The sequence below is a fragment of the Ornithorhynchus anatinus genome, chromosome 9 (genome assembly GCF_004115215.2).
Source record: "Ornithorhynchus anatinus isolate Pmale09 chromosome 9, mOrnAna1.pri.v4, whole genome shotgun sequence".
NCBI lineage: Eukaryota > Metazoa > Chordata > Mammalia > Monotremata > Ornithorhynchidae > Ornithorhynchus > Ornithorhynchus anatinus.
The window spans coordinates 13,163,198-13,189,333 of record NC_041736.1 but is presented as its reverse complement, the minus strand read 5'-3'; the positions used below and the strand labels follow the sequence as shown (position 1 = coordinate 13,189,333).

General features: G+C 43.3%; 1 protein-coding gene across 2 annotated transcripts in view; it reads left to right on the top strand.

The window, feature by feature from the left end:
* The window catches only part of COBLL1 (cordon-bleu WH2 repeat protein like 1), a 120,034-nt gene extending 104,804 nt beyond the window's left edge, over positions 1–15,230 (top strand). For both annotated transcript variants that reach the window (XM_029071896.2, XM_029071897.2), the window contains 5 exons: positions 584–827; positions 2,453–2,547; positions 3,717–5,317; positions 7,691–7,867; positions 13,938–15,230. In XM_029071896.2, coding sequence (XP_028927729.1) covers positions 584–827; positions 2,453–2,547; positions 3,717–5,317; positions 7,691–7,867; positions 13,938–14,024 — 2,204 coding nt within the window. In that variant the 3' untranslated portion in view covers positions 14,025–15,230. The remainder of the gene's footprint in view (positions 1–583; positions 828–2,452; positions 2,548–3,716; positions 5,318–7,690; positions 7,868–13,937) is intronic.
* The last annotated feature ends 10,906 nt before the right edge of the window (positions 15,231–26,136 follow it).

Genomic DNA, 26,136 nt, shown 5'->3' with positions numbered 1-26,136 from the left:
CTGAACTTTTTGTGTTCATTATGTAAGACATTTTCATCATACACTTTAGAGTTTAGAAGCACAGTACCTGATACATAGTAAGTGCATAATAGATACGTCTCCGGCTAGCTCAGTCGGTAGAGCATGAGACTCTTAATTTCAGGGTCGGGGATTCGAGCCCCACGTTGGGCGCTAGAGATTTCCCCCCTTTCCCTCTGCTCCTCCCCCTCTCCCCTCCCCTCCCCTCCCCTCAGCACTGTGCTCAGTCTGCTCATTTGTATATATTTTTATTACCCTATTCATTTTGTTAATGAGATGTACATCCCCTTGATTCTATTTATTGCTGTTGTTTTTGTCTGTCTGTCTCCCCCAATTAGACTGTAAGCCCCTCAGAGGGCAGGGATTGTCTCTGTCTGTTGCCAAATTGTACATTCCACGTGCTTAGTACAGTGCTCTGCACATAGTAAGCGCTCAATAAATACTATTGAATGAATGAAGGAATGAAGGAATCTGGTGAAAATCATTCTGATTTTTGAATGCACCCCTCAACAGCATTGCACATCATAACTATACCTATTTAAAATCTGCTGCATCTTTATTGCAGCTGCAATAAATCCTGAATACAGTCTAGAAGAGATTGATGAAAAGGAAGAACTGTGTGCCCAGCAGCACAGAGTAGACTGCGGAAGCACCGCTCCCAAGAGTCAAGAGGTTTCTCCTTGTGTTTCTACCGGTGGGCCACTAAATACTGAAAAGAAAGATCTTGCCTCAGCGCTTGTCAGTGCTTCTGAGGAGAATTCAGAACCCCCTGAGGAAGAAAAACAAGAAAATAGAAGCACTGATGGAAAGTATGTGGGCTATATTCACAAATAAAGATACTATAGGTCTCTAAAATAGGCTTAACCATTGTTTTGCTTTAGAGTCAGGTCATATAATTTTTGACATTGTAAAGCAGAAGTGGGCCCAATATTGATCAGTAGACGTTCTGCTCTTTGAGGACAGGGATCATGTCTATTAACTCTATTGTACTCTCCCAAGTGCTTAGAACAGTGCTCTGCACACAGTAGGTGCACAGTGAAAACTATGAGGAGCTGTAAGAGATCATCTAAGAGCGTGAGAGCCAAAAAGCCCACGTTCCTGGAATAAGGAAGGGTATGTTTGCTTCTTGGAGCTGCTACTCCTGCCCAATCAGTGGCATTTATTAAATGCTTAGTGAATACTGAGCGCTTGGGAGACTACAGTACAAGGGAGTTGGCAGACAAAATCCCTGCCCTCAAGGAGTTTGTAGTTTCCTTCAGTCTCCTCTCTTTCCCCACCCCGGGTTGTGATTCCTTCACCGGGTCAAGTCACAACACAAAGCTTTCCATTACTCAGCTTAGTCTTTGTGCTGGTGGAGAGGGACGACGTAGGGATGGGACTCGAAGCAGAGGCGGGAACTAACCAACCAGGCTGGGAAGGTGGCATTTGTGGTCGTGGATGCTGGTGAAACCCAGCAGGGACCCATTGACTGGAGAATTGAGCCACGGAGTATGTAGTCAATGGGCATTGGCTGTGAGCCGCTCTTTAACTTCAGACATGCTTGCCCAAGTCTGACCCCACCTGCTTTAAGCGGTGACTATATAAAACCAACTCTGTGGTAGAAGAATATATTAGCCAACCTGCAGACTCCCAAGGATAATGAAGAAAGCCACCTGAGCGAGGTGGGAGAGGGAAGGGTGATATTGAGGAATGAGATTATCAAGGCCTCATATACGATGCAAAAATACAAATCTCTGTGCCGAGGCTACGCAGTTTGGGGAAACTTGCATGTTAAGCTATGAAGTCTCTTGTTTGTCCTTGGTTTCCATAGAGTCAAAGGGAATCAATGATTAGCTAGTGGAAAAGTATGCCCAAACATCCTCAGCGGATTGTATAACCCAATTACTGGGTGGGGGTGAGGTTATAAAGATAGGAAGGAAATGGTAGGAGATGGTGAGAACTCATTAGCATTGTTTTCCTTAACATAATCCTGACCCCCTCTAGATTCACAGTTTGTATCTTTATTTATGTGTTCCCACTCTGGGGATTTTTTCATTTTGTTTTTCACTGATTTAGAATTGGCCAGGACCCTAAGCCTCATGTGCACTTTCATGTCATGGGTGTGGAGGAGGTGTTGTGCAAAGACTGTACAGTTTTCCATCTGAAAAAAAATGAAATCTAGAAATTAAAGAAAAAAGAAGCCTTCCAATAATCTAAATTGGGATTAAAGGAACCCAACAAAGCCCCACTTGGTTCCCTGATGGAATCGCCATATGCAATCTTTTGTATCTCTGAACCACTTCCTCGCAGTTGTTTTTATCATTGCTTCCACCATTTGGCAGAAGGTTTTGATTATTTCAGCCCATCTGCTCTTTAGGAAACATTGCCAATTCTTTCTCATCCTTTTCTGTGGGTTCCTGCTATAAGCATTTAATATTCAGTATCGTATTTTCAGAGGACCTGGCAGGGAAGTTGATGACCCAGGCAGTGAAGAGACAGTACTTGAAAACAGAAGACACTTGAGACTACCGAGAGAGAACAGCAACGATGGTGAGTCTTTTCCAGCTAATTCTATTGTCATATAGTCACCCAGTAATAGGGCCAGACAGAAGCTAGGAAAAACATCCATTTAAGATGACAGCTCTCTCAATCTTTTGCAGAGTTCATGTGGTAAGTTTAGTGCCTCAAAGTCAAATAATTCTCTGTGTTGTTCTAATATTGAAAAGGTAGTATGAGGTATTTATTGCTGTAATGAGAATGATGATGATGGTATTTGGTAAGCACTTACTATAGGCCAAGCACTGTTCTAAGCACTGGAGTCACTTTACCCTTCTATTTGAGAAATGGGATAGGTAAGAAATTAAGAAAGTCCCCAGAACTAAACTGTTTCCTTACATCTAGAACTTTTCAGTTTAGTTCAGCCTTTGTGGAGCCAGAAGCTTGCAGTAGCATTTTCCAGGCACGAGATTTACTGTGGTTGGCAGGGCCACAAGTGTACACAGAAAAGTTGCATTAAAAAACAGTCATCATTTCACGTGTATTACATACGCCCGATAGCCCATTTTCAAGCAACTTTCAGGTAGTAATTGTGTTTTTTTAATTCCCATTCCAGTATATATTTCATTAGCTGAAATCCTTATGCTAGATGGGATGGGGGAGACAGTGCTCCTGAGAGAGGGGAAGGTGGGGCAGATATTGGTTAAAAAGGTTCTTGCCTTTAGAGAGAAGAAATGAGTCCTTGATTTAGTTAGACTCATTTTTCATTTCTGAAACTTGAGATTGGATATTTATCATTAGATTTATTAAAGCAGGAGTCAGTGGATTTACATTTTTGTATTCTTGGCAATTTTGGTAAAAGGAAATAAAGCTTAAAATCCCTGGGAAAGGCTGTTGTGTACAAATAGTTCAATGTTTTCTAATTGGTAAGGTATGAAAACCATTAACCGGATGATCATTTGGTAATGTTCATTAATGCATACTGCTATATATGTGTTACTAGTTTTTTTTTCCGTATTTTATACACCGTTATGCACTGTCCATTGGGGTATCTTTGTTCTGAATGTTGTATAATGAGTAATGGGTATAGAATCAATCAGTGGCATTTGAGAACTTGTGTAGTTCATACCAAGTGCTTAATCCTGATTATGGTGATGTCAAGAACTTTAGATTTTTCCTTACCCTGCTGAACTATTCAGTTCCAAATTCTTTTCTCTCCAAAGATCAAAGACACACAAGAAACCTTCCAATGAACACAGAAGAAAAATCACAAAATGGAGTAAAAACAGTAGAGACGATTGTTACCGATGCTACTGAAAATAAGTTTAAAGCAGATGGACTATCAGGCTACCGGGCATGTAAAAATGACATCCCTGAAAGTTTCGAGGAAAATTCTCAAGTGACTTTGAGGACGCGGGATCAAAAGCTGAACGAAACCCAAACGGCGAAGGTAAAAACTCAGGATGCAGCCATTCAGACAACTCCAGCCGGGAACGGTTGTGACTGGAAGAAGTTAAATGAAACAACTGCTCCCCAAGATCATCATTCGTCAGCCTTCAGAGGTGATGGTCAGGAGGTTTCTTCGAATATCAACCGACCAGCTTTGCAGTCATCTTCTGAGCCGCCAGCTTCCTCGGACGCCTCTAAGCAATTCAAGAGTCAGGGAACTACCACAGAAGAAATACTCAAGGCAAAGAATCCGAGTCTTGTTTGCGTGAATGATACTGGTTTTTTTCCAGTAGAGGGAGCTGACAAAACTGCAACCAGCTCTTCTGTAAAAAATTATCCATTTTACAGACAAGATTCCAAACCCAAGCCTAAGCCTTCAAACGAAATTACAAGAGACTACATCCCCAAGATCGGAATGACGACTTATAAGATAGTGCCTCCAAAGTCCCTGGAAATATTGAAAGACGTGGAATCGGGAACTGTGGTGGACGATAAAGATTATCTGGAGACGACCGCTTTGGAATATACTCAGCCCCGCTGGGCAAATCGGAAAGAACCGGCCAAGCAGACCGAAGAGCTTTTTATCACCGAAAGTACAAGTCAGGCAGAGATTGGCCTCAAGTGTCAAACGGACGCGGCAGTGGATAATCCGAGGTTCGGTGCAATAAGCAGCGTTACCGATGGCGTCCTCTCCTCTCCTACAAAGCTTCTTCCTGAAGAGGAGCGGTTAAAAACACAAACTTCTGAAATGAACAGATACAGGGGTACCACACAGTTAATTCTGGACCTTGAAAAGGTCAATGCCCTGCGGGAGTCCAGAGGAAAAACCAAGAGTTTAACTCCCCAGGAAAAGCCTAGTTCTTTTTTTTTACAGATGCAGAAAAGGGTTTCAGGCCATTACGTGACATCGGCGGTGGCTAAAAGTACCAACCCTGCCACCAGCCCGACTCCAAGTGAACTAAAGAATAAAGACGATGTAGAAAGAAATACGCCGCCTGCACGGACGCAGACCCTTTCTCCTTTAAGCAAGACGATGAATGCACCTCCTGAATTAGGTGAAAATAAGTTGGAGCATGACAGTGAAAGACTCACCCTAGCCTCTCCTCCTCCCAAACCTCCCAAACCTCTGTATTTTCCAACCATTCAGTCAACGGCTTTGAACCTAAAAACTCTAAGAACTTTCGGTGCCCCAAAGCCATATTCCAGTTCTGCTCCTTCACCTTTTGCCCTCGCGGTAGTCAAAAGATCGCAGTCTTTCAATAAAGCCTGCCCTATCACTAGCCAATCAGCAGGAGAGGAATTGCCTGTCACAGAGGAGAAGAACTGTCCTGTAGATAAACTACTGGGAATTTCGCAGCACAGTATGACTGACCAGGTAAATAATCCCCTCCTTGCCTCTGCCGTCCCTAAAATGGCGAACTGTGCGGAAAACTTGGCTTAAGAGTATTTTGATAAACGGCCATCTAAATGGTCAAGTTGGAGTCGATCAGATGTGAATTTCCTTCCCCTTCATTACAGCTCTCTAAGGACAAATTTGAAAATTCACTTTATTAGATTGTGTAGACTCAGAATTAATGCAGTTGCCATTGATCTGACAAGGTCTTTACATGAAATAATGGAACCTTTGCTGCATGGCTTCATTTTACCTCTAGGGAAATCGGCTTATTGTGAGATGGTTGTTCATTTGTCCAAGCACATCATAGGCTTATTTAGAACAATGAGTACTGTCCTATATGAAAGGTGTAATCCTTTTCGCTCTATTTTTTTCCCTCTTTCATTCATCTCTCCTCCTTTTCTGCAATACTTGATGGCTGTTCTTACTCTCTTTTTCTTTCCTTATTTAGTCTACCTTTCCTGCCTGTGTTTGCTGAGTTTGTCTTCACACACCAACAGTGAATTGAAATTGAAAACCTAGTTCCCATCATCTTGGCAGCCGGCACTTCACATAAGGCAATTTTCCTCTCCTCTGTCTTTCAGGAGTAGCGAAAAAATCTACATCGAAAATGAGTTCGTAAAGAAAAATAGCCCTGAGAGAATGCTGAGAATCTGCCCCTAATTATTTACATATTTTACGAGGCTTAACACTTCTGCTTTTGTAGAAGCATGACTCCACATCCTTATCTTAGTCATGGTTCTGTTCACTACCCTATCACTTTACCTTATTAATAAAAATAGCAGGCTGGAGGTGTCAGCTTTAAAAAGAAACCTCCGAATGTAAGCACAACTCAATTGAGGGTCACTCGGTTAGACTCAGAGCTGGGCTGAATTCAGGAGGCTATCAGAACCATATGTGACATTGTTTACTCTCCAGGATACCCTGAACAAGCTGATGCCCCAGTTCCTCAAAGGTAACAGAATACGGGTCACTAGGGATATCCCCAGAATACCAAAAGGACACCAATACCGGCTGGTCAGTCTGTGGACTCCAGAGTCATAGATGCATTTATAGAGACCTTACTCAGGCTGTGATCCTCGAAGATATGGGTCACTCAGGTCACCATTTTCCTGTGCGGGTAACGTCATCACTGTCATTTCTTTTGGATGGTCCAGGAAAAATGATCCAAGCAAGGACAGCAACTTGCCTTTAGAACATGCATACTTGGAAGGATCCACTTATCCCTTTGGCTTTGATTTAACATTTTTCTCCCGTCTCTTCTCGAATGATATTTTTTTTGGTCCTCTTGCTCACTGCTAAGTTTGAGCAACTCACCCAAGGGGAACATTTAAATACAAGTTATCTGGGATGTGGCTTTGGAAAGGCCAACTTTGGTGATCTTCTCTGTCAGACGACCCACTCAAAGTGAAAGGGGACAAAATTTACAGCAAGGGGTGAATTTTTTCTCGTAGCCAATGCACCCAGTCTTCTGTCACCCCCTCCCCCACAGGGAGCCACACTCCATCTCCCTCCTGGGTTTCAGTTCTGGAGTTCCCTCTGAGCTGAGCTGTCAATCCAGGGATCTGCGCCCGGTGCCACTTGGTCCTGTGGTTATAGACAGGAGCCGGGACCTGGAAACAGTGGAGTAGAAACAGGAGAAGCCTGATACCAGGTAGGAGCTGAACCCTGGCAAAATGTCAAGCAGGGTGCTGGGAAGGATCGACTGGTATGTCACTTCCAACTGGGGATGCGTTTATCATTTTATCAGCCAGCGGCTCTAGGCAGATCATCTAAAGTCTGGGTTTCTCTTGGAGTTGCTTCCTCTTTCCTACCCTGCCTGTCTTCTCTCCTTCCCTCCCCATCCCCTATTCCTTTCCTCTTGCTTCCTCTTGCCCCTGACACTTGAACTCCAAACCCATCTTTAGCTTTCAGAGGTGCAGAGTAGAGTACTGAGCCTCATGGGTCAAGATTTTCCTTTGCATGTTCTCCCAAGGGGACCTAAGGAGAGAATGTGTCTGTGGTTGGATGGGCCAAGGTATTTTGTAGATTGGCTATGTGTGTGGCTAGAGAATGACCCAATCGAAATATTGAGATTTTCATTCAATAATCCACTTTGGGTTTCCCCACTCCAAGCTAAATCTAAATCATCGTGCTCTCATTATCACTCCTGAACTTGTTAAAAACTTGGGCCTCTTCCATGGGGTAATTAGTCAGAAATCAGACTGGCAAGTCCAAAATGGTTCTTGGAAACCATGAATCATTTCCGGGGCAAAGAATGACATGAGAAATCATTATGGTAGGGATTGCTTATAAAAATGCGCCTGGGGTTCCACTGCTAGTATCCATCTAAACACTTTGAATCATCTTGGGCAGGAAGTGAACTGTGCACACGGTCAACAGAGGTGCCAGGTGCCATCCTCAACTGACCTCCCACCTTCCATCCTCAAGAGACAAACGTCCCTACCGTCCCAAAGCTCTGACCCAGAACAGGTTCGACAGAGTTTGCTGACGGCAATCCGCTCCGGAGAGGCCGCTGCCAAATTGAAAAGGGTAAGTTTTCCTCCTCCGGATGTACGGGGCTTACTCTCAACATTTCCCACGTTATGAACAAGGGGGATTCTTTCCTGGGGTTACACCTGAATGAGGATGAAAGCCACAGTGGTTCCCTTAATGTCAAAGTTCATTTGGGAGCTTAGATGGAAAGAGGATAGGGTTTCTGAATAAGCTGAGGAGAGACGGTTTACTTTCTGAAATAGATGTTTTCCATGCTAGTGGCCCAAATCATGACTGTACCTGGAAAATCTTTGCAACTTTTCAACACTTAGCTAATGTTAAGAGAGGCAGTGTGACCTAATGGAAGGTGCACAGGTGGGGATTTGGGAGATCTGGGCTCAAATCCCGGCTCCACCTCTTGCCTGCTGTGAAAGCTTGGACTAGTCACTTTTTGTACCTCGTATCCTCATCTATAGAATGGGGATTAGATACCTGTTCTCCCTCCTAGAACATGAGCCTCGTGTGGGACAGGGACCCTATGTTGGATCTGATTATCTGTATTGTCTCCAGAGTTGAGCACAGTGTGCTTGGTTGTTGTTATAATAATGTTGGTATTTGTTAAGCGCTTACTAGGTGCAGAGCACTGTTCTAAGCTCTGGGGTAGACACAGGGGAATCAGGTTGTCCCACGTGGGGCTCACAGTCTTAATCCCCATTTTACAGATGAGGTAACTGAGGCACAGAGAAGTTAAGTGACTTGCCCAGTCACACAGCTGACAAGTGGCAGAGCTGGGATTCGAACCCATGACCTCTGACTCCAAAGCCCATGCTCTTTCCACTGAGCCACGGGAGCCTTTGGCCCAGCCCAGTAGAGACCAGTTGGAGTCAGAGCCAGGGCCGGCATTCCACTGATGCCCAGACAGAAGCCATAGAAGCCTCAAGGGTGGTTCTGGTTTCTGCAGCAGTGGTTATGGCACATACCCAAGGGATTTTTTGGTAGCCCAGAAACTTGTAGCTGTGTGCAGAAACTGCACTGAATAAGTACTCGGGTATCTTGGATTTACTGACTGCTTCAAATTCAGTAGGTGCTTAATATTGAGAAGCTGCATGGCTTATTGAGAAGCAGATAGGTAGGTAGTGGAGAAAGCAAGGGTCTGGGAATCAGAAGACATGTGTTCTAATCCTGGCTCTGCCACGTTTTTATTATTATTAACTAAATAGTATTTGTTAAGTGTTTACTATGGGCAAGACATTGAATGTATTAAGCATTGGGGTAGGCACAAGATCATCAGGTTGGAAACAGTCCCTGGCCCACCTAGGGCTCACAGTCTCCATTCCTATTTTACAGATGCAGTAACTGAGGCACAGAGAAGTTAAATGACTTGCCCAAGGTCAAACAGTAGACCAGTGGGAGAGGTGGGATCAGAACCCAGGTTCTCTGCCTCCAAGGCCCATCCTCTTTCCACTAGGCTGCTGCTTCCTTCCCACTTGCCCGCTCTATGACCTTGGGTAAGTCATTTAAGTTCTCTGAGCCTCAGTTTCTTCATCTGTAACTAAATACCTATTTTCCCTCCTACTTAGATTGTGAGCCCCATGTAATATGGGGAATGAAAGTATCTGACCTAATAACGTTCTATCTATCCCAGCATTTAGTACAGTGCTTGGCCCAGGGTAAGCACATAGCAAACACCACAGTCATGATTATTACTGTTACTATTATTCCTTCCCAGATGGACAGCCCTGCACCAGATGTTTACTGTTTATGTTGATGCTATTGATGCCCGTTTAACTTGTTTTGATGTCTGTCTCCCCCCTTCTAGACTGTGAGCCCGTTGTGGGCAGGGATGGTCTCTCTCTGTTGCTAAATTGTAATTTCCAAATGCTTAATACAGTGTTCTGCACACTGTAAGTGCTCAATAAATATGATTGTGTGAATGAATGAATGAATGTCTTGCCTGTACCATGCATCCCCCTCAAAGTACAGCCCTTTTTACGGTTCTGGTGTTAGTTCAGATTCATCCTGAAGGTACACCAACTTTGGACAAGCTGCTCTTCACTGTGGTGACCTCCCTGTCTTTTAGGGAAACGTTTATAAGGGATTCAGAGTAAACATTAATCAGGGTCTGGGAAATAATTGAAAAACTGAAAATAAAACTGAAACTACCTAGAGGACGGATGCCGAACACTAGATATAAGAGCCTGATTTTGAGCCTTCTGCACACCCTATAATCCCCAGAAGCTTTCTGAGTTGCTCACAAATCAGAACTTCGAGAGCAGGCCCTAAATGCTGAGGTCCATCCTGTTTATTTTCAAACCTTTTGAAGTTATCGAAGTAAAGGAAAACCTCTCACTTTTAGTGTAAAATTACTGCAGACTTTATGCTCCACTTTTTTCTTATTCATGCATCTTTTGCTTCCAGCTGACTTAATACTTAACTACTTAGGGTGCTAGCTGACCCTCCGATGTTTCAAAAGATCTTCTAATAACTGGCATCATTCCATTTAAAGTCATCACAAGCAAGATTTTTTGGATCTCCTAATTAAACTTGTTCTTTCCTCAACTTTAAATCTTCCACTGATACACGGAACATTCATTCATTCATTCATTCAATAGTATTTATTGAGCGCTTACTATGTGCAGAGCACTGTACTAAGCGCTTGGGATGAACAAGTCGGCAACAGATAGAGACAGTCCCTGCCGTTTGACGGGCTTACAGTCTAATCGGGGGAGACGGACAGACAAGAACGATGGCACTAAACAGCGTCAAGGGGAAGAACATCTCGTAAAAACAATGGCAACTAAATAGAATCAAGGCGATGTACAATTCATTAACAAAATAAATAGGGTAACGAAAATATATACAGTTGAGCGGACGGGTACAGTGCTGTGGGGATGGGAAGGGAGAGGTGGAGGAGCAGAGGGAAAAGGGGAAAATGAGGCTTTAGCTGCGGAGAGGTAAAGGGGGGATGGCAGAGGGAGTAGAGGGGGAAGAGGAGCTCAGTCTGGGAAGGCCTCTTGGAGGAGGTGATTTTTAAGTAAGGTTTTGAAGAGGGAAAGAGAATCAGTTTGGCGGAGGTGAGGAGGGAGGGCGTTCCAGGACCGCGGGAGGACGTGACCCGGGGGTCGACGGCGGGATAGGCGAGACCGAGGGACGGCGAGGAGGTGGGCGGCAGAGGAGCGGAGCGTGCGGGGTGGGCGGTAGAAAGAGAGAAGGGAGGAGAGGTAGGAAGGGGCAAGGTGATGGAGAGCCTTGAAGCCTAGAGTGAGGAGTTTTTGTTTGGAGCGGAGGTCGATAGGCAACCACTGGAGTTGTTTAAGAAGGGGAGTGACATGCCCAGATCGTTTCTGCAGGAAGATGAGCCGGGCAGCGGAGTGAAGAATAGACCGGAGCGGGGCGAGAGAGGAGGAAGGGAGGTCAGAGAGAAGGCTGACACAGTAGTCTAGCCGGGATATAACGAGAGCCCGTAATAGTGAGGTAGCCGTTTGGGTGGAGAGGAAAGGGCGGATCTTGGCGATATTGTAGAGGTGAAACCGGCAGGTCTTGGTAACGGATAGGATGTGTGGGGTGAACGAGAGGGACGAGTCAAGGATGACACCGAGATTGCGGGCCTGCGGGACGGGAAGGATGGTCGTGCCATCCACGGTGATGGAGAAGTCTGGGAGCGGACCGGGCTTGGGAGGGAAGATGAGGAGCTCAGTCTTGCTCGTGTTGAGTTTTAGGTGGCGGGCCGACATCCAGGTGGAGACGTCCCGGAGGCAGGAGGAGATGCGAGCCTGAAGGGAGGGGGAGAGGACAGGGGCGGAGATGTAGATCTGCGTGTCATCTGCGACCTCTCCCAGTTTGGGTCGACCACTGTCATTTCCTTTATAGACCAACAACACTGTCACCAATAAAATCTCCAGACAGAAAGTAGACTTGGAATCATTCAATCGTATTTATTGAACGCTTATTGTGTGTAAAGCACAGAACTAAGTGCTTGAGTTCATTGAAAGGTTGGCTCCATGCATGCCCATATTTTGGCAGAAATAATATTTAATTGGCTTTGGGTACAAACCTGCCATAGAGATGATGTTCACCCAAGAGCAATTAACCTTAATTACAATGGTTAGGTTGAAATTAGAGCAATTATCTGGTTGACTGCTCTAGTGTGAACGTAACCATAACTGACAAAGTACTGACATGCTTAGATTTCATTTCTGATTTTTTAAAAAATTCTCTTCTTACCCACTCTTCAATCAATCAGTGGTATTTACTATGTGCCGAGCACTGTGCTAAGAGTTTGGGAAAGTTCAATACGACAGAGTTGGTAGATGTGAGCCCTACCCACAAGAAGTTTACGGTCTATTTACAAATGGTGAGTTTCTACCCCAATCCAGCCTCCATAAATGCTAGGTTTGGATTACCTACAAAAACCCTCATCAGTTGAATGTAATATGTAATCAACAAATTATTTTAGACCCGATGTAGTATTACATTGATCCCAGTTTGAGAAGTGAGGTCCTTAAAGAATTGGAATCCCCTTATGTAGCCAAAATGTGGGATTCCTTCGTGTAATACCTATGAATCTGCTTTTGTCTACCTATTATTAAGGATAAGATTATTGAACACGAGAGTTTAAGCTCTTCAGGCAGTGGTGGGGCCTAGTGGGAAAGAGCCAAGGCCTGGGAGTCCGAGGACCTGGGTTCTAATCCCAGCTTTACCACTTGTCAGCTGTGGGACCCCATTGGACTTAACTTTTCTGTGCCTCAGTTTCCTCTTCTTTAAAATGGGTTTTCAGTAACTGTTTCTCCCTCTACTTAGACTGCATACTCCATGTGGGACAGGAACTGAGCTTGACCTGATGATTTTGTATCTACCCCAGAGCAGTACAGTGGTTAGGCCATAGTGAGGACTTAACGAACAGCATTATCATTCTACTTCCTGAGTAACTCCCCGTACAGGAAAGGGAAGTGGTCAGAGGAACAGAGGGTCTCTCACAAATGCAGAGATGTGGGGCGTGGAGCTCCGGCTCTCAGGAATCTCGATGCTTAGACTGCAGGCACAAGATATTTGATCCAACGAACTGTGTAGGTGGTGGGTGAGATGCTCGTCATCCCCAAGAAGCTTGGAGGGAGACCATGGAAAAACTGTTCGTGTGCTCAGCCAACATTTTTTTTTCCCCCTTTTAATAACTTGCCAGGGCACAGAGCCAAACCTGTGGCCTTTTGTGTTGCAGATCTTTTCTGTTGAATGGGGCTCTCAGTAATTACTGAAATGGGTCAAATGATGTCTTGGGTTTAAACTTCCTATTCAAAGTATTTCCAACACATTTTGTCTGTGATGGGCTTTGCTTTCCTTTCATTCCCTCGTACATCCCATTGCTGCCTCGGCTCCAGCAGATTTTCATTCAGCTCTTCTGATTACCACCGATATCGCCCGGAAAACGTAGGGGGATACTGATCTCGGTAGAACTGATTATTTGACCTCCTCCATCAGTGCCGAATCCGCTTCTTGCCCATTTATAGGTGATTATATATAAACAGAAACCCTGAATGTTAACAAGAGCCAGAAATAGGAACATAAACTCCTATTTCCCACCACAGTTACGGCTCATATAACACGTAGGGAGAGACTGCTTTTCCTGCCCAAATGCTACAGAGAAAGCTAGTCTACCTTAATAGAGGAGAAGGCTTATGTAAGAGACGAAAGGCAGGTAGAGAAGCCGTGTCACAGTTCCTATTTTTAAAAAGTGTATTAGCAGGTGTAATTCACTGCTTCTGCCTTCTCAACATCAATTTTCAGGATCCTGGATTAAAGCGACTGAAAATGCTCTCTTAAGAGGCGAGCCTGCATTCTGTGTTTATAATTCTGCCTGGTGTGTTGCTTTGGTAATTCTATAAAACCATGCATGGTGCTTTAATGGATTCTTTTCCCTTTTATTGTGGAAATATCAAATCTCTAATTTTTAATTTCATGGTACAGGGATCATTTATTCATGCTCATTTACGCTTCGCTGAGTTATAAATACGAAATGTTGGCATTTGTAATTGAGCAGTCGATAAAATGTTCTGGTGAGTGAAAACGGGAAATGACAGCAATCATTTTTGCATTTGAAGATGTGATAATGGATCCTATTTCTTTGTTGCAGGTTACTGTTCCGTCAAATACCATATCCGTAAATGGGAGAACCGGGCTCAACTACCCAGTTGCTACAGAGTCACAATATAGTCACTAGATATTCTACAGATATTTTGCACTTTATCACTATCACCACCACCACGACTGCTTAGAACAATTTAGTCTAATGGCAGATTATTGCATATGTAAATCTGGGTGAATGTTAATATATTTGTCTATTAAAGTATCAAGATTTGTGTTAGGGTTCCTAATGCCCGGGGAGGAATTATTGGAATTAATTTATGGTAATGTTTTGCCTTTCTTCTTAAAAGCTGAATATGCTGCTTCAGAACTTTAAGACAGGGCACAGTTTCACTTTTTGAAATGAGAAATAATCAAATTGTGTTGATTTCATTGAATTATGTACTTTTAGCACCTGCTGTATAGTGGTGAGTCACACAGAAGGATATATTTTTCAGGTCCTTAAGTTTATGACTGTGATACTTCTCTTACACATTGTATGCATTAATATACATCCGCCATTTAGCAATTAAAGAATCATAATCTGCAAAAATGAAGAGGCCTCTTTCTCTAAAGAGAAGAATTTAGTACTTTAGTGACCACGAGCAAGTGTCTTCAACTGAACACCTAACGCCAATGTTGGATCACTTTTCATACTAGATTTTGTCTTTTTCCTCCCTCATGCAGATAGGATTCAAAGTCAGGATCCCATTGATGAGAGATTTGTACTGCTAAAACATTTTAACCCACTTTAAAACACACACACTTGGATTTTATGATTTTAGCCTTGAAATTCAAGAATAAGAATTCGAATATAAATATTTTCTCAGTATAATTTTCTTATAATGTTCAGACACAGACACACCTTTCACTTTCCTCGTGCCAGAAGCCTTAAAATATCTTATGGTCAGTAATTTTTGTAGAGTATGAATTATTCCACTTGAAATGGAGAAAAAAGGTTTAGAATCTCACCAGAGTCGACAGCACTTCAGATAATAAAATTATGTGCAAGTGTCGGTCACCCTACTTTTAGAGTAAAATGCTGATGTTGTAGTGTAATTATGGAGCTTATTTAAGACTATTAAATGCTATAGCTGTAGATTAAATTAAATTGGAAGGAAATGCCTAACTTTTAGGTTGATACCTAATTCTTTACTTGCTTTTTACCAACTAAGGAATTGCTCACTTGTCACAAAAAATTGATTTGTGAATTCGGGTGGATTTCAACAGCAGTTCCTAGGGTATTGGCCATGTTTAAATGTGTTGATTTTTTTCAGTTCAATAAACGTAATCTTATTTATTGTTTGATGTTTTCTTTAAAAGTTAATTTGGCCAGGTACTTGGCAGCGATGTTTGGAGTATACCAAAATTACTGTAAAGAATATGAGGAAGCCAGTATGATTTTGGACAAGTTTGGACAATTTCTCATCTGTAAAGTGGGAGTAATAGTACAACATAGGAATGTGATAATGCAAAAGTGCTTCAGAAAACAAAGTGTGCCCTGTAAATTTCATGAATCGCATTTATAAATATCAGTAGATTCAAATGGAATTTGTATGGAGTTCAAATGTTTTTTTAACAGAAAATTTATAGGAAAATAGAGAGGAAAAATTAGAATAATAATAATAGTATTTGTTAAGCACTTACTCTGTGTCAGGCACTGTATTAAGCTCTGGGGTGAGTACAAACAAATCGGATTGGACACGATCCCTAGCCCAAATGGGCTCACGGTCTTAATCTCTGTCTTACAGATGAAGTAACTGAGGCACAGAAAAGTGAAGCGATTTGCCCAAGGCTACCAGCAGACAAGGGGTGGAGCCGGGATTAGAACCCAGGTCCTTTTTGACTTCCAGGTCTGTGCTCTATCCACTAGGCCCTGCTGCTTCTCATAGAAATGCTGTTAAATGGCTTTTAGGATCCATATCGTGGAAGGTGGCATCCATTATATCATTTTTCTAAGAATCCTATGGCCAGTGTTAACTGAGGCACAGAGAAGTTAGGTGATTTGACCAAGTTCACACAATAGACAAGTAATGGAATCAGGATTAGAACTCAAGTCCTTTGACTCCCAGGCCCATGCTATTTCCACTGGGTCATGCTACTTCCCAGTTTACCTGCCTGTGTTTCCTGGCCTCTATTTAAATAAAGAATACTTTCAATGGTCAGGTGCTGTGGAATTATTAAAAGTTGGGAGTCCATGAAGCACGGGCCTAACTGTAAAAGAAAGGCATTTATTTATATAACATTTATTTATTAATATAAACAGGGTTAGGGAGGATGGGTGAAGATGAGGTGGGAGGAGAGTGAAGCAAAGAGAGATTGGGATATCATTGCATCAATAACATTTAAAATATTATTCACCCCAAAATCCTCAATAAATGCATTTTTTTCTTAAGCGATCACTTCCTTGTTCTCAAATGCATAAACTTTGGCATTCCATTTCCCTTGCCTAGATCCAGAAACTTGAGTTAACAGTCGCCGACTGGCAATCACACACAAGGCTGTGGATACAAAAGAGATGAGGATTCTGTCATGTGTCTTGATTGGAAAGGAAAATCCTTTCACTGCCTATCTTCTGAAACAACGAATATCACCTCTAAATCATTTAACTTTTACAAGTGAACCTACTTGTTGTGTCTAGACCTACTTGCTAATACTCCTGTCCTCTATTTTTCCGTGCAGTTTTCTCTGCCTCCTGCTAGAACTTTCCTATTCCATAGTTACTAACATCCCCCATTATAATAAATATTTCATAATACAGATTAAAAAATGTAATATAACCCTTCAATTACATAATTGATCTTGGCATGATTTCAAGACTTTAAGTTGTTTCAATTAGCCTTTCAGACTTCTAAGCCTAGATGACCTTCTAAAGTATCTTGCCCTTCCCTGTTTTCTTAATCCTTGCTATTGGCATTTTTCCATATGTTCTTACTGATTTTCTGTCACTCTGTAGCATATCTTTATTCCCTTTTTAAGTCCTCTTCTCCAACCCTGTTGCTTTTGGTTCCAACCGGTTTTATTCATAAATGTTTCCTATTTTCTCTTTATATCTTTCCCCAATAGATAGTTCACATGTAAATAGTTAAAATATTAAAACAAAAGTTTTTATTGGTCTGTAGATCGTGCATTGGCTTGGCATTACTTTTGACTGCCCTGGAAACTAGAAACCCAGCTGATATGAGAGGGATGTCTGATGTGTGATGAAGTGACTGGATTTCAATGAATATGATGTACACAGTCACCTCTGCCACTGGGAGGGCACGCACCACTGTGTACTTAGAGGGGAAAGGATAGTAAGTGAAGTACACTTCTATTCCAGACCCATTCGTCTTAGCTGGCGGTGTCTTCAGATTAAGGGCAAGGCTAATCATCATTACTGGGGTGGGTGGGGTAGCCCTGAGGCTGGCCCAATGGAGAGAGCACGGTTCTGGGTCCTACTTCCGGCTCTGCAAGTATAGGAATGGTTCAAGGCCCAGCTGGAAAAAAAATCTAGAAAAATAGCTGACCCATCAAGTAGTATCTGTTGAGTGTCCATTTGGTAAAGTGCATTCTATTGTGCTCTTGGGAAATACAAAATAAACAAGTGTCACATTCCCTGACCACAAGGAGCTTACTTTCTTTTGGAAGAGACAGGCAGTGAAGGTCACAGTGCTTACCACAGCTACTGATCGCTGGGTTATGCCACTCTGGCACATTAGCGACAGATTGCTGCAAGCTCTCCAGCTACAGGTGGGTTCTTCACCCAAAACTCTTACCTGTATGTTGCAAATGTGCTTCATCCCTGCGCTCCTGTTTTCACTTATGGAATTCTGGCTCCAGCAGGAATATGACGGACAGGAACAAGAGTGTGAATGGCACTGTGCGAACCACTGTCACTGAAGTCAATTCTTTGGTAAAGGTTCTTGGTCCTGAAGTCCTAGAATTGAAGCCCATGCATTGTTCTTTACGGAAGACTCCATTAGCATCATCACTTAGGAACTGATAATCCAGTTTGGGGATTATCCAGCCTCCCAATCTCCTTGTTTCTTCTTCTCTTCCCTCTTCTTGACTGTCAGTGAGCACTTGGGCAAGAAGGCGGAGATCTTGAACCTCTCAGCTTCGCTGGAACACACATACACATTAGTGAGACTCTTCCTGGGGGCTCTCGGGTCTCTCCTGAGTTCTCCGGCCCCGCAGCGGATCTGAAAAGGGGTGGAGGGGTGACAGGAGAAGGGTTGAAGAGAAGTGGTTTCACCCTATTCCTTTAATCCACCGCAGCTGTTAGGATCCTCAGCTGCCTCTCAGACTCCCTTGGGGCTTGCAGTGGATAGAGCACGGGCCTGGGAGTCAGAAGGACATGGGTTCTAATCCCGGCTCCACCACTTGCTGTGTGACCTCGGGGAAGTCACATAACTTCTCCGTGCCTCAGTTACCTCATCTGTAAAACAGGGATCAATACCGTGAGCCCCACATGGGACAGGGACTGTGTCCGACCCGATTTGCTTCTACCCCAGCGCTTAATACAGTGCCTTGCATAAAGTAAGCGCTTAACAAATACCATTATTATTATTATTTGCTGTAGCTTCCATGTTCCTTTCCTTCAGGAAGCAGGGATACACATATGTCTTCCTGGGACTTCAGTCATGGAAGAGAGGAGGAAGGGAAGGAGCTAGGTCAGGGGAGAGAAAACTTTCTGTTCTCCTCTCCAATAGTAACGCCTTCCACTGCCCGATATGGATCCTCCATTTCCTGAGGAACCAGACTCCTGTAGAAGGAGAGGAGGAAGTAACAGTTGTGCCTTTTAAAGCACTGGAGCGTCTCAAAGTAAACTATTTTGCCGAGCAGTTGTCCGATTCCACTACGGAAAGATGACATACTTTTTTTGCATTGCAATTTCAGGATCATGGAAAACCAGCAGCTTTATCTGTCCCACAGTGCTCTTCCATTGGCTTGTTTAAATGAAGTAATTAAGTGTTAACAGCCTCTTCCGCACTATTCTGCTCAGAGATTATTTTAAACTGGGGGGTCTTAAAGAAAATTTTGCAGTGGCTGCACCTCTTTAAATTTAGACTAATACCGAAATCCATTAAAAATTAATGGTACATTAAAATATACTTGCTCTCGGTTGCTATATGTGCTGTGTGTCTGCCTGTCTGACTAACTGCCCATCTGTCCCTGAGTTTTGGGCCGCTTTATAGTTACTGCGTGTGGTCATGGAGTATATTTGAGACAACTGTTCTACCCTGTAGGAGATATCTGACATAGGGAATTGATGCCAGTCATGGCCTAGTGGAAACAGCTCAGGCCTGAGAGCCAGAGGACCTGGGGTCTAAGCCCAGCTCTGCCAGTTGCCTACTGTTGGACCTCGAGCAGCTCACTTAACTTCTCTCTGACTCAGGTTCTTCACCTGTAAAATGAGGATTCAATGCCTGTCTCCCCGCTGCTTAGACCGTGAACCCCATGTGGGTCAGGGACTGACCCTTATCTGATGAACTTGTATCTATCTTCCGCAGTGCTAGACACATAGTAAGCACTTAATAGAATAATAATGATAGTAACAAATTTATCATTTCACTATGATGATCAACATTTTCCTTGGGGATGTATATTCTATTTCTTGTATTCAACGAAAATAGCAACCCTGTTAGTGGTTGAGTTGTTAATCTCTGCACTATTTTTATACAATTATTTTTTGTGTTTATTACCTATTTTTATCTGTCCTTCAACGGCAGTATAGTTCAGGGTTGCCTATTTTTAGTTCACTCAAGTACTAAAAGTACTAACTGAAAATGATATAACACTATGCTGCCGAGCTATCAAAGTTCCAGATGGCCTCTTGTGTTGTAGCAGGTGACCAGTTAGATTTTTCTCAGCTTTCTGGACTCAGTGGTCATCAGAAAAAAACTCCCCTTCAAAGTCTGGCAAATAATGACTTAGTGCTCTCAAAGTCAGATAAGGACTGTGCTATAGACAGTCTCGTGGATTGGGATTTTTAAATACGTATTTCTCCTTCATCCCAGCCTTTGATTTGCTGTTCCAGGGCTTCCTCATATCAAGAAAACTGCATAGCGGCCAAAGAGTTAAAGACGCTTAAAGACACCTCACAGAGACGTTGAATGGGTGATTAACATTGTGTAACAGGGTGGGAAGTGGGATAAGTGAGGGAGCAAAGGGATTAGCATGGGAAAACATAGGGACTTGAAGAATTTCAGTGAAGGAAAAGTCTGGAGTTTTTCTTCTTCAGGCTGTCAACGCCATATGTTGTACACTGTGAAGAACAACTGAGGATTTTCTTCAGCAAACACTGGCAGTTGGTCTTTTTCACATCTCTCAGAGAAATTTTTGCCTGTTACGGGACCCAGGACCTTTGAAGTCTCTAAAAGACTGGGCCTTAGACACCCTCTCATCATCACTTCTGTGGATTTGAGAGGTCAGGGTTATTACTGATTTCATTTATGTTATGAAGTGCTTACTATGTGCCCAACACTGGGATAAGTACAATTGGAAAAGAGCATTGTTCCAACCCAAGCGGGGATCACAAGCTGAGCTCGCTGTGGGCAGGGAACGTGTCTGCCAACTCTGTTATTCTGTACTCTTCCAAGACCTTAGTTCGGTGCTCTTCACATGATAAGTGCTCAATAAATACCATGGATGATAAGACAGGAGAAGAGGGATCCCATTCCTATTTTACAAATGAGGAAACTGAGGCCCAGAGCGGTAAAGTGATTTACCCAAAGTGACACCGTGGCCCAGGGGCAGAGCTGGTCCTTGAACCCAGCTTAACCCTCTGGGTTCTATTCTTTCCACTAGACCACCCTGCCTCCCAGGAAGAAGAGAAGAGAAAGAAAAATCGAGTGAATTACTCCAAGGTCGACAGCTGAAGAAGACCCGTAAATAATTTTCAAATGTTTTGACTTTTCCCAGAAAAGGCACAGTAGCCTTGGAGGCCAGAGGTGTTTTCATTGGGTTGTGGAAGCTGGAGGCAGAGACTCATGCAGGTGATAGTGCAGGAAAAGAGCAGTGAAAAGGTTCTTTTAACTCTCTTGGCCGGGAAAATCGGCATCTCGAATAAGTTGACGTCTACAGCCGAGAGAAGTCTTTCCCCTCAGGAGAATGCTCCCGGATCCTAGGAAGTAGGCCAGAAAAAGGAAGGGGTCAGCTGTTCCAGTAGCCTCAGAGGCCTGGAAATACAGCGTCAACCCAGTTTCTCTCATGTGGAAGTTGCAGCAGGATGACTAAGGATATTTTCTGTGAAGTTTCTTCCTCTTCTCAACTAAGTCCCAGTTACATAACTTCCTGGCCAGGGAAGACTCAAGAGCTTTCTAATGAATGAAGTGGATATCAATGAACCCAACTGTCTCATCGGCTTTATTCACAGAAAAATAGTCCCTCTCACGGACAGATGAAACAGCGCAACCCCGTCTGCTGGGTCTAACTTGAGCCACAGCGAGCGGAGGGGACAGAGACGTTCAGGGAGGGAGAGCTGTGAGCTTATTATCTCTGGTCCTCTCCCTTCCCGACTTCCAAAAGAAAAAAACCAGGGATAAGTTTTTTTTTTCTCCGATTCCCTTTTCCGTTCCCTTTATCTCTCTTGCTCTTCCTTTCTTTTTCTTCCTTTTTTCTCTTCCCATTTCTCTCCTCTTCCCCACCCCCAATTGTCTTTTCCTCCTCTCCCCCCTCCCCATTTAGTTCAGATGATCTCGTTCTTTGCACACCACCTGCTTAAAGTTTTCATTTTGTTTGGCTTTACTGCACGTAAAGGTTGCAGACTGCAGTGCAAGATTAGAACGAATTATCCTGAGAGTGGCAGTAACTGGTACGGTATCTGATGCTACTTTTCTTATAGACATTCATAATAATAATAAAAATGTTGGTAGTTGTTAAGCGCTTACTATGTGCAGAGCACTGTTCTAAGCGCTGGGGTAGATACAGGGTAATCAGGTTGTCCCACGTGAGGCTCACAGTTAATCCCCATTTGACAGATGAGGTAACTGAGGCACAGAGAAGTGCAGTGACTTGTCCACAGTCACCCAGCTGGGATTCGAACCCATGACCTCTGACTCCCAAGCCTGGGCTCTTTCCACTGAGCCACACTGCTTCTCTACATTACTATCCTGCAGTCACTTGATGGATCCCAGATAGAGAACTCTTGAAAATCTAAACTTATAGTTGTTTCCAGGTTCGATTACAAAGTTTCTGGACTGCAGGTGGCATTCCTGGATCTTATGAGAATGGCATATACTGCACCAGAGAGAGAAAGATGAGCATCTGAAATGTGCTTTCACTTCAGTGGCATTTTAAATCTAACAAAACAAACTTCAGGTACCAGAGGGCAACTTTCGCATTTCAAATGAAATGACTCCTTTCAAATGAGGTTGCTTAAGGAAAAAATCAACTTTTCTTTTATGGTACCCTTCTGGATCCTAGTGCTTCTCTATAACCGTGTATTCGGTTTCTTCTTCGCCCATTTTCTTAGACCCTGGGAGCACTCACTCCTTCCTTGCCTCTGTCCTCAAACAGTTGAGAGATTCTGTGTTATCTGTGGGTGAAAATGCTACTCTAAACAGTACTTGAGCACATGAACTAATTTATTATCACTGAAGAGTTTCACTGAATTATTATCACTGAATTTTGTTGTTCTGAACTTTTCTTATTCACACTGAAGGTAGCGTGACCTAGTGGAAGGAGCACAGGACTGGGAGTCAGACCAGGTTTCTCACCCCGGTTCTGCCGCATAGCTGCTGTGTGACCTTGGGCCAGTCACTTCACTTCTCTGGGCCTCAATTTTTTCATCTGCAAAATGGGAGTTCAAAACTTGTCCTCCCTCCTACTTGGACTGTGAGCCCTGTGTGACCCCTGATTATTTTATATCTACCACCGTGCTTAATACGGTGCTTGGCACATATTAAGTGCTTAACCAATACCACTATCATCATTAAAATATAGAATATCTTTAGAGCATCCAACTGAGTAATTGTTTCAAAGTGTTTAAAGATAAATAGTGCGCTTGTGGACAAACTGACTACTTATAATTTCGGATCTTAATTTGAGTTTCTGGGAAAATGTTTCTGCTCCTCTGCAGAATTGAAAACGACTATATCCTACTGATTAAATTTGACTCCGGTGACTCTATTTTGTGTGGGTGTGAGCGTGGGAGAGTCTTCTCCTTTCTCAAGGGTGTCAGTGTTCTGAAGCACTCTTCACTATCATGAAATGGAAGTATCAATTTTGCTTTGCACATCATCGTGGCACTCCAACATTCATAGACACTGTCATCCTTTTTGTGATAGTCAGTTCTTTGACTTTTGTCTTCCAACGTTTGAAGGATATCTTCAAGGTGTTCACATTTCCATTCATTAGATTTCCCAAGATAAAACTTTAGCATTTCACTTGGTGGTTTGCTGATGGAATCATAGGTGCTGTAATAGTTGTCGAATTTGTTAAGCACTTATTAGGTAAGTAGGGTAGATACAAGATAAGGGGGTAGATACAAGATAATCAGGTCAGAAACGGGAACATGGAGCTCACAGTCTAAGTGGTAGGGAGAACAGATATTGAATCCCCATTTTACAGGTGAGGAAACCAAGGCACAAAGAAGTGAAACAACTTGCCCAAGGGGAGGCAAGTGGCCACAGAGCAGGTGCTTTTTTAAAATGGCATTTGTTAAGCATTTATGGTGTCTGATACTGTACTAAACACTGGGTTAGCTATAATAAGTGAAGCAGCATGGCTTAGTGGAAACAGCACGGCTTGGGAGTCAGAGGTCGTGGGTTCCAATCCCGGCTCCGCCACTTGTCGGCTGGGTGACTTTGGGCAAGTCACTCAGCTTCTCTGTGCCTCGTTTACCTCCTCTGCAAAATGGGGATTAAGACTGTGACCCCTACATGGGACAAGCTGTATCTACCCCACTGCTTAGAACAGTGCTTGACACATAGTAAGCTCTTAACAAATACCATAATTATTATTTTTATTATTATTATACAAACTAATCAGGTTGGACACAGTCCACATCACACATGGGGCTCACACTGTTCTGCGGATTAAAGCAAAACAAATCACTGTTTTGTGGATTAGGTAACTGAGGCCCACGGAAGTTATTTGACTTCCCCAAGGTCACACAGCAGACAAGTGGCAGAGCTGGGATTAGAACCCAGGTCTTTCTGACTCCCAGGTCTGTACTCTATCTAGTAGGCCGTGCTGCACCACAATGGCTCCTGTGAATTCCTTTTCTTCCACAGCACTACTGCCCTCTCACCTGTCTCTGAGTTAACGCCGCGTCACTCCGATAGCAAAGCAGCGTGGCGGTTATAAAAGAGTTTCCACTCCAGACTTCTGCTGCCTTCACTCTTCAGCCCAGCCCTGGTCCAGCCTGTTGGCATCATGAGGTTAGGCAAAATATCTGGCCTTATAAGAAAATATAACTCTAATATAATATAGATAATATATTATAATTACATAATATAATATAGCTCTCCATTAGGGACATTGAGAACTCCATTTCCAACAGCATGGAGAAATACCTTCTGACCTGCCTCAAGCATGTATTTCTCTGTCCCACAATAGAAAAGGGAAAGCCCAAATAGTATTAGTACGAACTGAACACTGTTGCACTGAACCTATTTAATATTTACTGAGTACTTACTGTGTGCAGAGCACTGTGCTAACTGCTCGGAGAATACAATAAAGTTTAGAGAGTGCAAAATAAAGAAGTGAAACGTCCTGACCACAAGGAGCTTACATCCTAAGGTGGAGACAAAACAATTAGAAATAGAACAATTAAGATAATTCATCGTTTAACTCAGACTAAGCACTCAACACTATCCCCTTACCACCTCATCACTATCCCTCACTTCCTCTGAAACCACCTTCCCCTTTTACTCTCTCTCTCGCTCTCTCTCTCTCTTCCCGTGCCCGCTTCAGTGCAGAGCTTAGTCCCCTTAAGGCATATTGTACTAGTAAAAAGTTTTAGCCATAATAAATTGTTTGGGAGGGATGGAAGCGAGGCATTTCCCGAAGAAATGCATAGCAAGCTTTCCGAGCTCTCACGGTTTTATGGTTGAAAAAAGAATCAAAACATTACAAATGGAGATGGGGCGGGGATGTTTGGAGGAGCAGGGATTTATTAATTCATTCAATCCTATTTATTGAGCACTTAACTACGCGCTTAGCTAATACTAAGTGCTTGGGAGAGAACAATATAACAATAAACAGATTCCCTGCCCACAATGAGCTTGCATTCTAGAGGATGGGTGAGAGTTCTGGGAGCTCTCCAATCTCTCCACAAGGGAGAGGGAAAGGAAGATTGGGGGCCGTGAGAAAAGTGGCCTCGGCCCAGAGATAACACAGAAGAGAGCTGAGGACAGATCCTCCCCCGGGAGGAGACGTTTAGAGAGGCCCAAGACCCCCAAAACATGGGGATACAGCCATCATTCAATCAACACCCTAGGAAGGACTGGGGAGAAAACCCCAGAACCTGGGAAACTCACAGAAGCAGTAAAAGAAGTGTTGGCCTGCCCCATGACTCTCACCTAATAGATTTCTGTCCCTATATCTGTACACTGAATTCCAACACACAGAAAGGATGTTTCAGTCCTTAGGCAGCCAAAAGCACACTTGAGACAGCTAAGCAGTTCTCTGAGATTGTAACAAGGGCAAAAGGAGGGGTTTCTCCCCTTGATGAGGGACAGGGGGTATTGTCAAACTACAGGAAAGTTTCTTTTTCAGAAGCAGAGTGGCCTGGGAGTCAGAGGACCTGGGTTCTAATCCTGGCTCCGTCACTTGCCTGCAGATGGCTTTGGACAGATCATTTAACTTCTCTGGGCCTCAGTTGCCTCATCGATCAAATTGGGATTAAATTCTCCTCCCTCCTTTTTAGACTGTGAGCCCCACATGGACCAGGGACTGTTTCCAACCTGATTATCTTGTGGCTGCTCCAGCGCTCAGTACAGTGCTTAGTAAGTGCTTAACAAGTACCATTAAAAAAAAAAAGAAGTTACGAGCAGGTTTCAGTTCAGCAGTTGGAGGTTTAGCCTAGTGTGATATTTTCTTATAAGACCAGATATTTTGCCTAACCTCATTTTCATAAAGAATTATAAGAATGAATGCCTGAATTTGAAATGGACAAACTGTATTTTTCATAATGACCCACAAATCCTAATCATGATCACTGCAGTTAACAGGCAAGAAAAACTTCTTTACATCTGGGCCAAAAAAACCCTTAGAAAATG